Source organism: Neolamprologus brichardi, chromosome 7 (assembly GCF_056152115.1).
Source record: "Neolamprologus brichardi isolate AB-2024 chromosome 7, ASM5615211v1, whole genome shotgun sequence".
NCBI classification, from domain to species: domain Eukaryota; kingdom Metazoa; phylum Chordata; class Actinopteri; order Cichliformes; family Cichlidae; genus Neolamprologus; species Neolamprologus brichardi.
In genome coordinates this window covers 68,487,546-68,500,998 of record NC_142110.1, presented here as the reverse complement: position 1 = coordinate 68,500,998, position 13,453 = coordinate 68,487,546, and the positions used below count along the sequence as shown (strand labels likewise).

Here is a 13,453-nt window from a genome sequence, read left to right as displayed (position 1 = left end):
CAGCTGATTTCTGTCACAGATTATTAGGCAGAAGACTCACTCGCAGGACTCTGAAGTTTAGAGAGAAGATGAGGGTTTATTTACAATGTGGCACCAAGTGAGGGTATATACATATATACAGTGAGACGGATAACACGGAGCTCCAGGGAGTGGAGGGGGTCCGAATGGAAGGTCCAAGGCAGGTGTACACACTCTTCAACTTAATCCACAACTCACTCAGAAAGTCCACTCCAAAATGCTCACGCTCACTCACACACATCCACAGAGGACAGGTGTGGCTTCAACTGAGATACATGGAAAACATTGAGGATACGCATGCTACGAGGGAGCTGTAACCGGACCGAGACTGGGTTAACTATAGCCTCGACGGTAAAGGGTCCAATGAAGGTCGGTGCAAGTTTCTTAGACTCAGTGCGGACATCGACGAATCTCACGGAGAGCCGTACCTTTTGCCCTGGTGTGTAGGCGTCCTCCGACGATCAGCTAGCTGTTGATTCTGTTCCTTGGTTTGAAGGAAGGCGGCACAGGTAGCACGCCAGACTCGCCAACATCTGCGGAGGTGGTGCTGCACAGAAGGAACGATGGGAGAAGGGGCGGCTGATATCCAAGCGAGTCCTCGAAAGACGACACTCCAGTGGCAGAGGGGGTGTGGCTGTTGTGAGCGTACTCAATCCAGGCTAGATGTGAGCACCAGGTGTTTTGGTTTGTTGAGGCCACGCATCTCAGGGCTGTTTCCAGTTCCTGGTTCAGCATCGCCGTCTGCCCATTGGTTTGGGGGTGGTAACCTGAAGAGAGACTGACCTGGGCACCAATGGATGAGCAGAATTCTTTCCATACCTTGGACGTGAACTGCGGCCCGCGATCGGAGACGATGTCAGAGAGAATTCCATTAAGGCGAAATACGTGGTTGGTCAGCAGCTGGGCGGTCTCGAGAGCTGTGGGAAGCTTGGGTAATGCTACAAAATGTGCTGCTTTAGAGAAGCGATCAACAATAGACAGAACTACTGTGTTACCAGCCAAAGGTGGAAGTCCAGTAACGAAGTCGAGGGCAATGTGTGACCAAGGTCGACCCGGGGTAGGGAGTGGATGAAGTAAGCCTGCTGGGGGAGTGGTTTGTGACTTATTTTGGGTGCAGGTGGTACAGGCTTTCACATATTCTCGGGCATCCAGGCTAAAGACGGCCACCAGAACGAGCGTTCCAGAAGTGCGTCGGATTCATTGGATTGCAGAGGATCATCAGCCTCCATCTCCTCCTACCCCAGCATCCTCCTCTGCCACACCAGTCCTCTCCATGTCCTCCATCGCTACGTCCAGACTCCTGCGGTTCCCTTTCTCTCGCTGCCTCCTAACATGCCTTCCTCGTCTCCTCTCCTTGCGTCTTTGGCCAACACTAGAGGCGATTGTGTGGAAATCTAATTTTTTGATCCAAATGTTTGAGTTGCCAAAGATTGACGGGCTTCCTGACGTAACCCTTCCCAGGTATGAGGGGTCGTGTATAAATAGTCCCGCTAATCTTTCTCTCTACATCTGTTACTCTGAGTTTCCTCCCGTGAACTACATTTTTTCTTCTTCATTTATTGTTTTCATGGCTGTTTGACGCTTTGGACTTGTTGTTATGCTCCTGCTGCTCAAATAAAAGGTTCATCTTAAGTCTGCCTGTAGTGCTCCACACTTGAGTCCTCTCCACATTCAGCCTTACAGCTCCAGGTTGGGTCAGTCAAAACTGACTTTTGAGAGGTTAATTCGGACCTGAGAGTCGAGAGAGTCCAGGCAACGTGTTTAAAACTGTGAGTCCTCAGTTTAAAGTAAGATTGGAACAGCTGCATCACAAACTGTTTTTTCTTTTAACAAAACTGCAAATATGTTTCAATATTTCACAGCTGTAGATCAACATGACCGATACAACCATACACAGACCAGAGAGTTGGATCCTCTTAAATCACTGAAGAAAGAAGTGGTTGAAAAGGAGGAAGAGTTTCTTTCATTTGCATATTCCAGCTGTGGCCACGCCTCTTTTATAAAAACCCTTGTTGAGGATAACACTTAGCCCTCCTCCCTGTGCTGAGATGTTAAATTCAGCTTCCTTTTGTTTGGCTGAGTGATTGTAATGAAGCTCCCATGCATATTTTCCATTCCTCATGCAGAACGAGGATGTGAAAACATGTCTGTGCGCCGATTATAAGTAATATTACTGTATTACTGAAAATATATTCAGCCTCGCAGCTTCCTGTTCGACACATCTCCATCCTCCTTCCTCCCCTGCAGCCTCATCTCTCCCCTGATGTGCTTAGAGAACGTAGCCGTCCTTCAGACTGGAGCGCTGAGCGTGATTTCATGATTTCGTGATTTCATCCATGCTTTGAACATGTGCAGAGGAGGGATATGGAATATCCTAGGCAAAGGGTGTTGTATATGGAGCTGCCAGGCAGGAGAAAAGGACCACAGAGAAGCAGCAGCAGAGAGCCACAGAGATCTGAGGGAAATGAGGCAGTTGAGTAATAAAGTAATGATTTTCTTTTCTTGACTCTTCTGTGTTTTGAAAATCATTTACACATGCTTCTTGATGTCAGCAAATCCAAACTGAGGGCATGATTGGGAGAGCTCAGGGCCATCATACCCACCCAGGTGTTCTGGAGCCAGAAATGGAGTCTCCACTGAAGGCTGAAGATGTCGAATCTCTACACCTTGACATTGATCCCTTGTGCCTTCATCTAGTTTTGGAAGAGACATTTACTGGACCACACTCTCACATGCTCTGTACCTACATCACCATCCCTGATAGTCGCAGCTTGGCCCATCACAGGGTGAAGTTATAAGAACGTCTTATTTTACCAAGTCCTCGCTCAGATTCCTAAATCATTTATGGCACAGGTAGTTTTTTACAATAATCTCTTCTTCTGTAATATAAGAACCTCTCCTGCTTTTAATTGTTCTTTTCATTTACTTCCTGTTGCATTCTCGTCCCAAATAGATGCTGACAAGCTGACACAGTCACACGGAAGAAGGAAAGAAATCTGACAAAACTGTTTGTAAGGATTTCAGTGAACCTAATGTCTGACAATGACAAATGTCCAAAATAAATAAAGATAAAAGTTACATGTGTCTTCTTTAGTTTTCTGTTTTACTAATACTCCATTGATCAGATGTCTGAAGCTTCTCCTCTGGCAGGACAGGAGTGTGGCCTTGTCCTGTGAGCCGCTGTGAGGATGTAGTTGGGGAAAGGACAACTGGACTGTCACCGTGCTCAGACTCTTCACCTTTTTAGAGACAAAGCAGTCATTTAGATAGAAGATTGGATCGTGTTCACCTGCACAAAGACAAATTAAATGAAATGTAATTATTGACCAACACTCATAGGTCGTGTCCAAATTCATGGGCTGCATCCTCCTGAGGCCGCATTTGTAGACCGATTACGTCACAGCGACGCGCCGAAGGCTGTCCAAATTCGTAGACTCCTCCGAATGCAGCCGACAAATGCGTCCTCCTTTTCTCCGAATTTGAAGGATGGGTCGGGTGTGTCCTTCGTGGCCTACCATATCCCAGAATTCAGCCAAACTCCAGTTTCCAAAAATGGCGGCCGCTACTAAGTTTTAAAATTACTCTTACTAATCTTTCTGGGTCACAAAATAAACTTTTAGCATATTTTCAGAAAGTAGCTGTGTAAACATCAAATATCTGCTCGGTTTATCAAGATATCGCATATTTGCAAAAGTGCTTCGACGTTTTCGGAGACGTCTGCTACCCACCAGCTCGATAGCTCGCCGGGAGCTCGAGGGTCACTGAAGCCGCCAAGAACGGCACAACTCCCTGCACATCATTTTCAGATTACCGCGGAGTTTTGCTACTCAGGTTAAACGTAATATATAAGTCACTTGGACAACCTAAAAATGTTATTGTTGGGCTTTTTTCAGTGTTTTGTTTGTTCGTGAGTAAATCGGTTTGGCTGAGATTAAAGATATTAGATTAGATAAAATAAAACTTTATTAATCCCCCGGGTGGGTTCCTCCTTGGTTTTTACACAGCTGAATAAACGTCAAACAGAAAACTGATTAAACAGAAGTGTGAGACGGTCGAGAATTTACGCCAGTGTCCTGTTATATTTTAGATAGCAAGGAGCAGACGGCCGAGTTTATTAAACTCCACCGAGACAGCGGTGACGCTAATCAGAAGGCTAGACCGTCCAATTTTCCCAGCCGTTTACTTCTGGCCTACCCGACCTTCCGAGGACCCGGCCCACGTAGACCGCGAAGGCTGGGTCCTCAGGAGGATGCAGCCCATGAATTTGGACACGACCATAGTGTAATCTACAGCTGTGGCCCAACATTTAGAGAATAACAAGTGTTGCTTTTCACACAGTTTTAGATCTTTTTGTCAGATGTTTTCTGAAGGATAGAAACATCTAAGTTTCTGCAGCATGTGATTGATGATATTTGCTCAGCTCTGAGTTCTAATTGTAGCTGATGTGAAATGACTGAACCATCCTAGTGACAGTTCTGGATCTTAGACTGTAGGATCCACAGGATCCACAGGACTGAAGAGTATCTGCTGCATTTACTCAAAGAGCTTCTGATGGTCCCGTTCAGCTCTTCCAGGTTCCCATCCCAGTGCTGAGGGAATGATCTGTATTCCTCACTGTGAGGAAGAGAACCCAGATTTCCATCCACAGATCACAGAAATCAGATTCTCTTGATCTTCCTCATTAAGACTGACTTGTAGAGTTTTATATATCTAACAGCCTGAATTTGGAGACCTGACCAGAGTCGGTGCTCAGCTCTGCTGGGTTCATGGAGGCTTGGAGGGTCACTGTCAGATGGTCCACTGGTGATTCTGTTATTCCCACTATTCAAACTAAACCACAGCTGAGAGGAAAGAGTCTTGCACATGGTCACATGGTTTGTGTCTGATGTAGAAATAAATTGATGAGCTGTGAGACTCGCTCCTGTTTTCTCCTCTGCAGCAACCTTAATGGGAGCCATAGCAGACATGCTGACACGTCTCAGGAGGAGGAGGGCACCAAATGCAGAGGTCAAAGGGGACCAATGTTCCCTCTTAGCTGCGCACGTGCGCACAGAAAATCTGCGTTGCGCACAAAAAAAAATCTAACCTGAATTGAAATTAAAATTAAAATGTTAACAATTCTGTTTTGCAGTGTTAGTCAGTGACTGGCTGCTCCAGTATGGGATCAGAACGATGCCTCATTATCCCGAAGTCCAGCCAATGATGCGATTCACATTCGTATATACGCAGCTAATCAACGCCGCTGACGGGCTTCCTGCTCATGTTCCTGTTTAGAGGCACAGTCGGCCTGTACAATGGAGAAAACTGAACACAGGAATATTTGGATTTCCTTCTTTTTCTCTGCTCATGTTCAACTTGTCTGATTCAAGCTGGGAATATTTATTAGAAATAAAGTGAATAATATTATTTTATTATCACGTTGATGCAGCACATGGTTCAGTTAGCTTTGTATAAACACATGTGTTAGAAATGTTCTTCAATCAGCTCTTTTTACTCTCATTTCACAGCCAGTACTTTTTTACTTTTTTACTTTTACTTGAGTAAAGAAGTTGAATTAGTACTAGTAAACAGTAGTACTTCTACTTCAGTACAGACTGTGTACTTTTACCACCTGTGTCTGAGATCTCCTTCAGGGTCCACCTGAAGCTCTCAGTCTGCTGTGGAAAAAGGAAATCCAGGCGAGTTTCTCCTGATCACTTGAGGCCGTCATTACTGTGTGAACCCACACACCACTCCTCACTCCTCCCACCCGCTGCACACAGTCACTGAGTACAGACCGGCTGATTCCTGTAAAGGGAGAGGCAGGAAGAGGCGGAGCAACAGCTGAAAAACAAGAAGCCCAACGTCATTTTGCAGAAGTGAAAGTGTGAGAGAGCAGCAGCAGAGCTGCAGTCGAGTCCTGTTTGCCTCTAAAAGAAGATTCACTGGAGTCCATCAGGTTTCTCTCAGCAACAGTGGTGAGTGCAGCTGATCACACTTCCTGTTTCTACACAAATCTTCACTCTGTTCACTTCATCAGGACTCATCACAGTCACACTGGATCCATAGAAATCTGCTCATGTAACCACAGATCCACTGTAGGAACATCGAACTGCTGCTTCAGTCTCACACTTCCTGGTTATTCATCACTTCCTGTTCCTATTAGATTGATTCTGGATCTGATTGATCATAAGGATTACAGACGTGAAAACACCTATTTATTCTTTATTGATATAAAGCCTTTAATACTGTAAACCAGTAGATTTTGGTCAGTACTTCAAAAAGTCATTCACACATTTTACAAAGATTATCTGACTTAGTGTATCCTGTAAGAGTCACAGATGTTCCTAAATCATTCAGAAAACAGTCGATGCTGCACTTTATAACTTTGTGTGGAAACATAAATCTCATTATTTAAACAGATGTTTAATATACTGGATCAAACAGTTAATAACACATTTCTGAGGTTTATGATTCATCGTCCTCCTCACTGTCAGTTCTACTGGAACAGTCACTGTTTAATATTAATGGCTCGTTGATCTGGACTTACAATAAGAAGTATTCAGTCACCAACAAGGTCGAAGTTTACTTCACAGTAATTGATGGAATATATCCAACAAACTGATTTATTCAAATATACAAATTATCTAAATGAATCTTGGACCTTCTGTAAAACAGAGAAACAATTTCACATCTTTTTAACGACTGTATTTATCTTCATCCCCAAAAGTTGATCCTGTTCATCTGGACGCTGCACTGTACAGCAGACACTACGATGTTAGGTTTGTGTTTGGGATGAACCAGTTTGTGTCTGAGTGTGTTGCTGGGTCTCCACCAGTTACTCTGAGAACTGAAGAAGCTTCTCTGATGAAACGTCTTCAAGAAACTCAAAGAAGTCCAGACGCTTTTCTCTCCAAGCTCCTCAGACTACTGACGCTTGTTTCTCTCTTTTTAAAAATGAAATTTAAAGTGAATTTTGAATCAAATGTTTCTTTTCTTTCTCCCTCAGAGTGCAGACATGTCTGCTGCCAGCAATCTGCGATCTGAAGATCAATTTCTGTGCTCCATCTGTCTGGATGTGTTCACTGATCCAGTCTTTACACCATGTGGACACAACTTCTGCAAAACCTGCATCAGTCAGCACTGGGACATGAATGTCATCTGTCAGTGTCCCATGTGTAAAGAGACTTTCTACACTCGACCTCAGCTGAGGGTCAACACCTTCATCTCTGAGATGGTTGCTCAGTTCAGACGCGAAGCTCAGCAGAAAGCCAGCAGCAGCAGCTCAGAGCAACAAGCTGCCAAACCAGGAGAAGTTCCCTGTGACGTCTGCACTGGAACCAGACTGAAGGCCCTGAAGTCCTGCCTGGTGTGTCAGACCTCCTACTGTCAGACTCACCTGGAGCCTCATCTGATAGCTACAAGTCTGAAAAGACATCAGCTGATTGAGCCTGTGGAGAACCTGGAAGGCAGGATGTGCAGGAAGCACGATAAACTCCTGGAGCTGTTCTGTAAGACCGACCAGATATGTGTCTGCATGCTCTGCTCTGTTTTAGATCACAAGAACCACGAGTTTGTTCCTCTGAGAGAAGAATTTGAAGGAAAGAAGGCAGAGCTGGAGAAGACAGAGGCTGAGATTCAGCAGATGATCCAGAAGAGACGACTGAAGATTCAGGAGATCAAAGAGTCGGTGAAGATGAGTAAAGATGCTGCAGACAGACAGAAAGCAGAAGGTGTTCAGGTCCTCACGGCTCTGATGGAGTCTGTTGAGAGACGCCTGAAGGAGCTCATGAAGGAGATCGAAGACAAACAGGAAGCTACAGAGAAACAGGCTGAAGGTCTCATCAAAGATCTGGAACAGGAAATCTCTGAGCTGATGGAGAGAAGCTCTGAGGTGGAGCAGCTCTCACGCTCTGAAGACCACCTCCACCTCCTCCAAAGCTTCTCCTCCCTGAAAGCTGCTCCACCCAGCAAGGACTGGACAGAGGTCAGAGTTCATCCACCATCATATGAGGGGACTGTGGGGAGAGCTGTGGCTCAGCTGGAGGAGACAGTCTGGAAACCCATGAAGAAGAAGCTGTTTGAGGCTGAGCTGCAGAGGGTCCAGCAGCATGAGGTGGACGTGACTCTGGATCCTGATACAGCAAATCCCTGGCTCATCCTGTCTGATGATGGAAAAAAAGTTTATCATAGTGATGTGGGGAAGAAACTTCCAGACAACCCAGAGAGATTTTCTCTGTGTCCTTGTGTTTTAGGAGAGCAGAGTTTCTCTTCAGGCAGATTTTACTTTGAGGTTCAGGTTAAAGGAAAGACTGACTGGGATTTAGGAGTGGCCACAGAGTCGATCAGCAGGAAGGGAAAAATCACAGAGAGTCCTCAGGATGGTTTCTGGACTGTGTGGCTGAGAAATGGAAATGAGTACAAAGCTCTTGCTGGTCCTTCAGTCCGTCTCTGTCTTCATCCTGGTCCTGAGAAGGTGGGGGTGTTTGTGGATTATGAGGAGGGTCTGGTCTCCTTTTATGATGTAGGTGCTGCAGCGCTGATCTACTCCTTTACTGGCTGCTCCTTCACTCACAAACTCCACCCATACTTCAGTCCCAGTCCTAATTATGGAGGTAAAAACTCTGCACCTCTGATCATCTGTCCTGTCAATCAAACTGATCAACGACTGATTTACAGTTTTTCTCCATTTGTTTGGCTCATTTCTTGAAACAGAAATTACATTCTCAAAATAACATGGACAAACCTCCAAACCTCTTGGCAAATGTTCACAACAGAATGGCATTTCTCATTCATTTTATCAAATGGCAAATGCCTTAGTACATGTCTCAATTGTCTCAGTGCATCTTTGCAAATGATTAAGTACAAGTACCCTACAGTTATAGAGTTAGCCCACATTTAGGACATTTTCCAAATGAATAGATCTTGTAGATCTAAACTGATTAGTTGATTCTCAGTCTAATGATCATTCCCTCCAAAACATGTCAGCATGATTTCATTGTATAAGTACTCGCATGCACAACCGTCTGTTCAATTGTCAAAATTGGTCAAGAACATAATACCATGAATACCATATATGAATTTCTTTGAATATTTGATAAATTGATGACAGTCATTGACAGTCAGGTGAAACTAGGTGTCACACACAGGTGTGTTCCATGATTGTGTGCTGCCAAACACAGATATATAGAGCTTGACCAGAGCCAGTCCGATCTCTGAACATGGATAGACAAGGCAAAGCAAACAGACAAGGGGAAGTTCTTCCTTAAGGAAGAGGAGGAAGAAGAAGAAGAAGAGGAGGACTGAGAGGAATAGGGGGAAGAGGAGGCTGAGGAGCACGAAGACACTGTGCTGTCCCGAATGAAATTCGGGCCACAATTATAGACCATGTCATAAACCATGGCCTCAAAATGTCAGAGGCAGGTCGTCGAGTGCAGCCTAATGTGCCTCGCTCTACAGTCTCCTCCATTATCCAAACCTTTCGCAGGGAAAACAGGTATATACTCTATGTAATCTATGATGGAATTATATGTTGTATAGTACAGGGCACTGTGCGTGAGGCACAAAATGTATAACTTACTGTAGAGATTTTGTGTGCATCTGCCTACAGTGGTAGGTCTATACTAGCAGGTGGAGAGGACTAGTGGAATATTTTGATACTAAATATGGCAAAAAATATATTGAACAAATTACTGTAAACTATGGAATTACATAATTCATACAGTTTAGAGAAGTATTCCAGTCACTGTGTAGCGGGAGAATGAGTACAGCGACCACTGAATAAGTCCTTGTTTTTTGATTTTGTGTTCATACAATTTACTACTGTAATGTACATTTTCTTTTTACATATGTATGAAACTTTCTTTGCGTGTGAATAAAAAATGGTTATCATTTCCTTGGTAGTGTGAGTGCAATCTGTGATGTCAAACCTTGGAGGCTACTCTTTTCTGTGGTATATTGTTGGTCCTCTGCCATACTGACAAAACATCTAAACATTTTGAATGGCAGTACTCACACAATGCCAAAGGGACGATGCATTTTGGGGGCACTGACTATTCAGATTAGAAAGAAGTGTAGTTTTGACACATGAGTGAACTGTTTTAGGGGAGATATGAGCTTTTGCAGGTGGACCATGTTGTTGTGATCAACCATCCAGGTTTATTTTGACAAAAGCACCAAGAATGATGAGAATGTCCGATCTGTGTCGAGAAATGAGCCAAAGCTATTGAGAAGGATCTTTGCCATTTTGGAGACACCGACTGTTTAAATGAGAAAGGGATTTAGATTGAAGCCTGAGTGAACAGTTTTGGAAGAGATATGAGCTTTTGCAGGTGAGCTATAGTGTTGTGCTAAACTGTAAGAGTGTTTTGCCAAATGATCTAAGAGTTTTGAGAATGTAATTTCTGTTTAAAGAAATGAGCCAAACCAATGGAGAAAAACTGTAATTTGATGAATGATTGATTTTTCTTGAAGGGAACAAATGAACATCTTGAGTGTAAATCCTCTACAGTCTCCATGTTTCTATAGAATCTGATCATCAGGACTCTGATTCACACTTTGATTCTCATGGAGTTTGATTTGAACAGAAGAAAAGTTGAATCAGGAAATGTTCCCACTGATGGAGACTCGAGCTGAAGAGCAAATATCAGAGAATAAATGTCCAAAAGCTTCATTTACAATAAAGTTTGTTCAATGCTTTGAGTGAATCCAGACTCATGTGTGGCTGTTATACGGAGCATCAGAGTCCAGCTGAGTTATGTTGGATACAAACTGCTTATTTTGGCTCTGTGAGGAGTTTTGTTCACTGAAAACTGATGAGACGGATAATATTCAAAGAACTCTGTAGAGATTCATGCATCCATGTGCTCCAACTTTCTCCTCCATCTGCAGGTGTGGAGGAGAAAGGTGGAGCACAGACTGCTGCATCCTTCCAGTCACATCATTTTGATGATTATATTTGCATGTTGTGATGATTTGGGTTAAAGATCAACAGAGTTGAACGGCTGCAGTCACAGCATGAAGACGATGCTGAAGCTGAGCTGTCAGTGAACATGTTTCACTGACAGCTGCAGTCTCTGTTAGTCTGCATGTTCAACACACACACAACTTTCCCCCTGAGGCAACGATCCAGCAACAACACAAAGAACAGCTGCAGACACACACACACACACGATTGTGCGCTCCCTTTCAGTCTGAACTCTCAAACACACAAACAAACAATGTCGTACTGTTACTTCTTCAGTAACAATGATTTGAGGTCTCTACCAGTGTCTCTTGTTTTGACCTTTGACCTATTTATTCCTTATACCTTTTATCTGATATTTCCACCTTATTGATTGATTATATATATCTATTATATTTTATCGCCTTACCTTATTTTGACCTTTGAACTATGTCCTTGTTAGCCTTGATAAACCTTGATCTTCCTTCATCAAACGTGAAATTTCTTTCACCAAACTCACAGCGACAGTAACTGACAGTGAATTATTTTAATGTTCTTCATTGCATTTGTTAGAAACATTTTATTTTCCTTTAATTGCGGGACTTTGGTTAAGTTAAATCCGATGTATTAACCGACCTTTGAGGTGAAGTGCAGCTGCGAAGAACGCTACGGCAGGCAATGAGGTGCGTTTAATGTCACTCTGTTAATTTGAGCGTCCATAAATTGAATGTCTTGTTTTTTTCTTACTTTATTATTGCTAATTTATTGGAGAATTAGGCCATTTAATTAAGATAGATTTTATGTTGATGGTTGTAAAGATCTGGATGGATATTTTATTCTGTATTTCTTAGAGGTGGGAATCACCATACATCCCACGATACGATATTATTGCAATTTTTTAAAATATTTTGCGATATTCAGATTCTGTACATAAAGGTAAACTTTATCAATATTCATTTTATCTAATATCAAAGTCTCACACTCAGTCTTTCTCTCATTTCAGTTTTATTGTTGACAAACTGAACGGTTTGTATTACAGTCTAGTCCAACTTAACTGAATCAACCATCTGGTACAATTATAGCTATTCTGAACTATGCAGTTTATGAAAACTATGCAGCCCCTTCAGCAACTGAAGAATTTGAAAGTAAATTAAAACAAAATATAATTTTACATTAAATAAAAAAGTTTTAAACTTAATTAAAATAAAACATGTCTTAAATTAAAATAAGTAAACTGTCATGTTTATTGCTGCCAAAAACAAGTTAAACACATTTGGACAGTGAAGGAATGTCAGGATTCTTGCTCAGAAAAAGGAGCTGATCAACATTCCACAAAAACTTTTTTGTAACAAAATATCGATTTCTGCTGTCCCTGTATCGATACATTATTAGCAAACAAAATATCACCATAATACACAGTATCCATTTTCCCCCACCCCTAGTATTTCTACTTTTCAAGACTTGGTGAATTGCCTTTTTCTACTTTTTGTTTAGTTTTGTTAAAATTAGCAGCAGTGAGAAGTGTTCAGCCCCTCATCGGCCCCTCTGGCCATCACCAGTAGGCGGTAGGTGAAGTGTCTTGCCCAAGGACACAACGACCAGGACAGAGAGCAGAGAGCCCGGGAATCAAACCGGCCACCTTCCGGTTACAGATGCGCTTCCCAACCCCCTGAGCCACGGTCGCTCAACCACCGTATGCAAATTCAAATTCAAATTTTATTTGTCACACACACACAACCATACACAGTATGACATGGGGGTGAAATGCTTGTAGCTGTACGATGCCCGACCATTAAATGACAGAAAAAAGTTTTACAGTATTTACAATTTACAGGTTACTACAAAATTTGCAAATTAACTTAGAAATTTACAGTAAAAAATGTGCAAATAGCAGAAAGAGATTATAAAGATTATAAATTATAGGAAATGTGTGGTGGTGCGTGTGGTGATGTGATGTGTGGGAGAGTCCAGTCCTAAATCTGGTTCAGGGCCCGAATAGCCTGGAAGAAGCTCCTCCTCCTTCTCTCTGTTTTGGCCGGAAAAGAACCCGACACCAAAAACTGAACCGTAGAAAAATGTTTTGTTGCAGATAAACTATTAACTTTATGTTATTTATTTTCAGCTCATACCATCATTAAAGCATGTTAGAACACACATGTAGGATTTCACAAATCATCGCTCCTAAATTTAATCGTATCCATAACAACAGTTTGTACGTGTTCGCTTTGAAAACATCACATTCTTTATGTTAGTTGGTTTAGACGAGTGATCTCCAGGATGAATGAGGGCAGAGTTTCATGGAGACTGTTTAAGTGTAAACCTGGATTAAAAACCCTACATTTGAACACCTTCATCAGTGGCTGTGACCATGTTGAAGGACTAATGCTGACGTGCTCTGACACTCATTAGCATAGAAAACAAAGTGGTGAAAGCACAGAGCCCTGAGGAGCTCCACTGGACGGTCTGTTCACAGAACTTACATTTAATTATTTCACTTTTATTTACATGCAAAAC

General features: G+C 42.7%; 1 protein-coding gene across 1 annotated transcript; it reads left to right on the top strand.

The window, feature by feature from the left end:
* Positions 1-5,897: 5,897 nt before the first annotated feature.
* Positions 5,898-8,707, top strand: LOC148102344 (E3 ubiquitin-protein ligase TRIM21-like). The gene is made up of 2 exons (XM_087842739.1): positions 5,898-5,975; positions 7,007-8,707. The coding sequence occupies exon 2, from the start codon at positions 7,016-7,018 to the stop codon at positions 8,705-8,707; it is 1,692 nt and encodes a 563-aa protein (XP_087698865.1). The 5' UTR covers positions 5,898-5,975; positions 7,007-7,015.
* Positions 8,708-13,453: the final 4,746 nt, after the last annotated feature.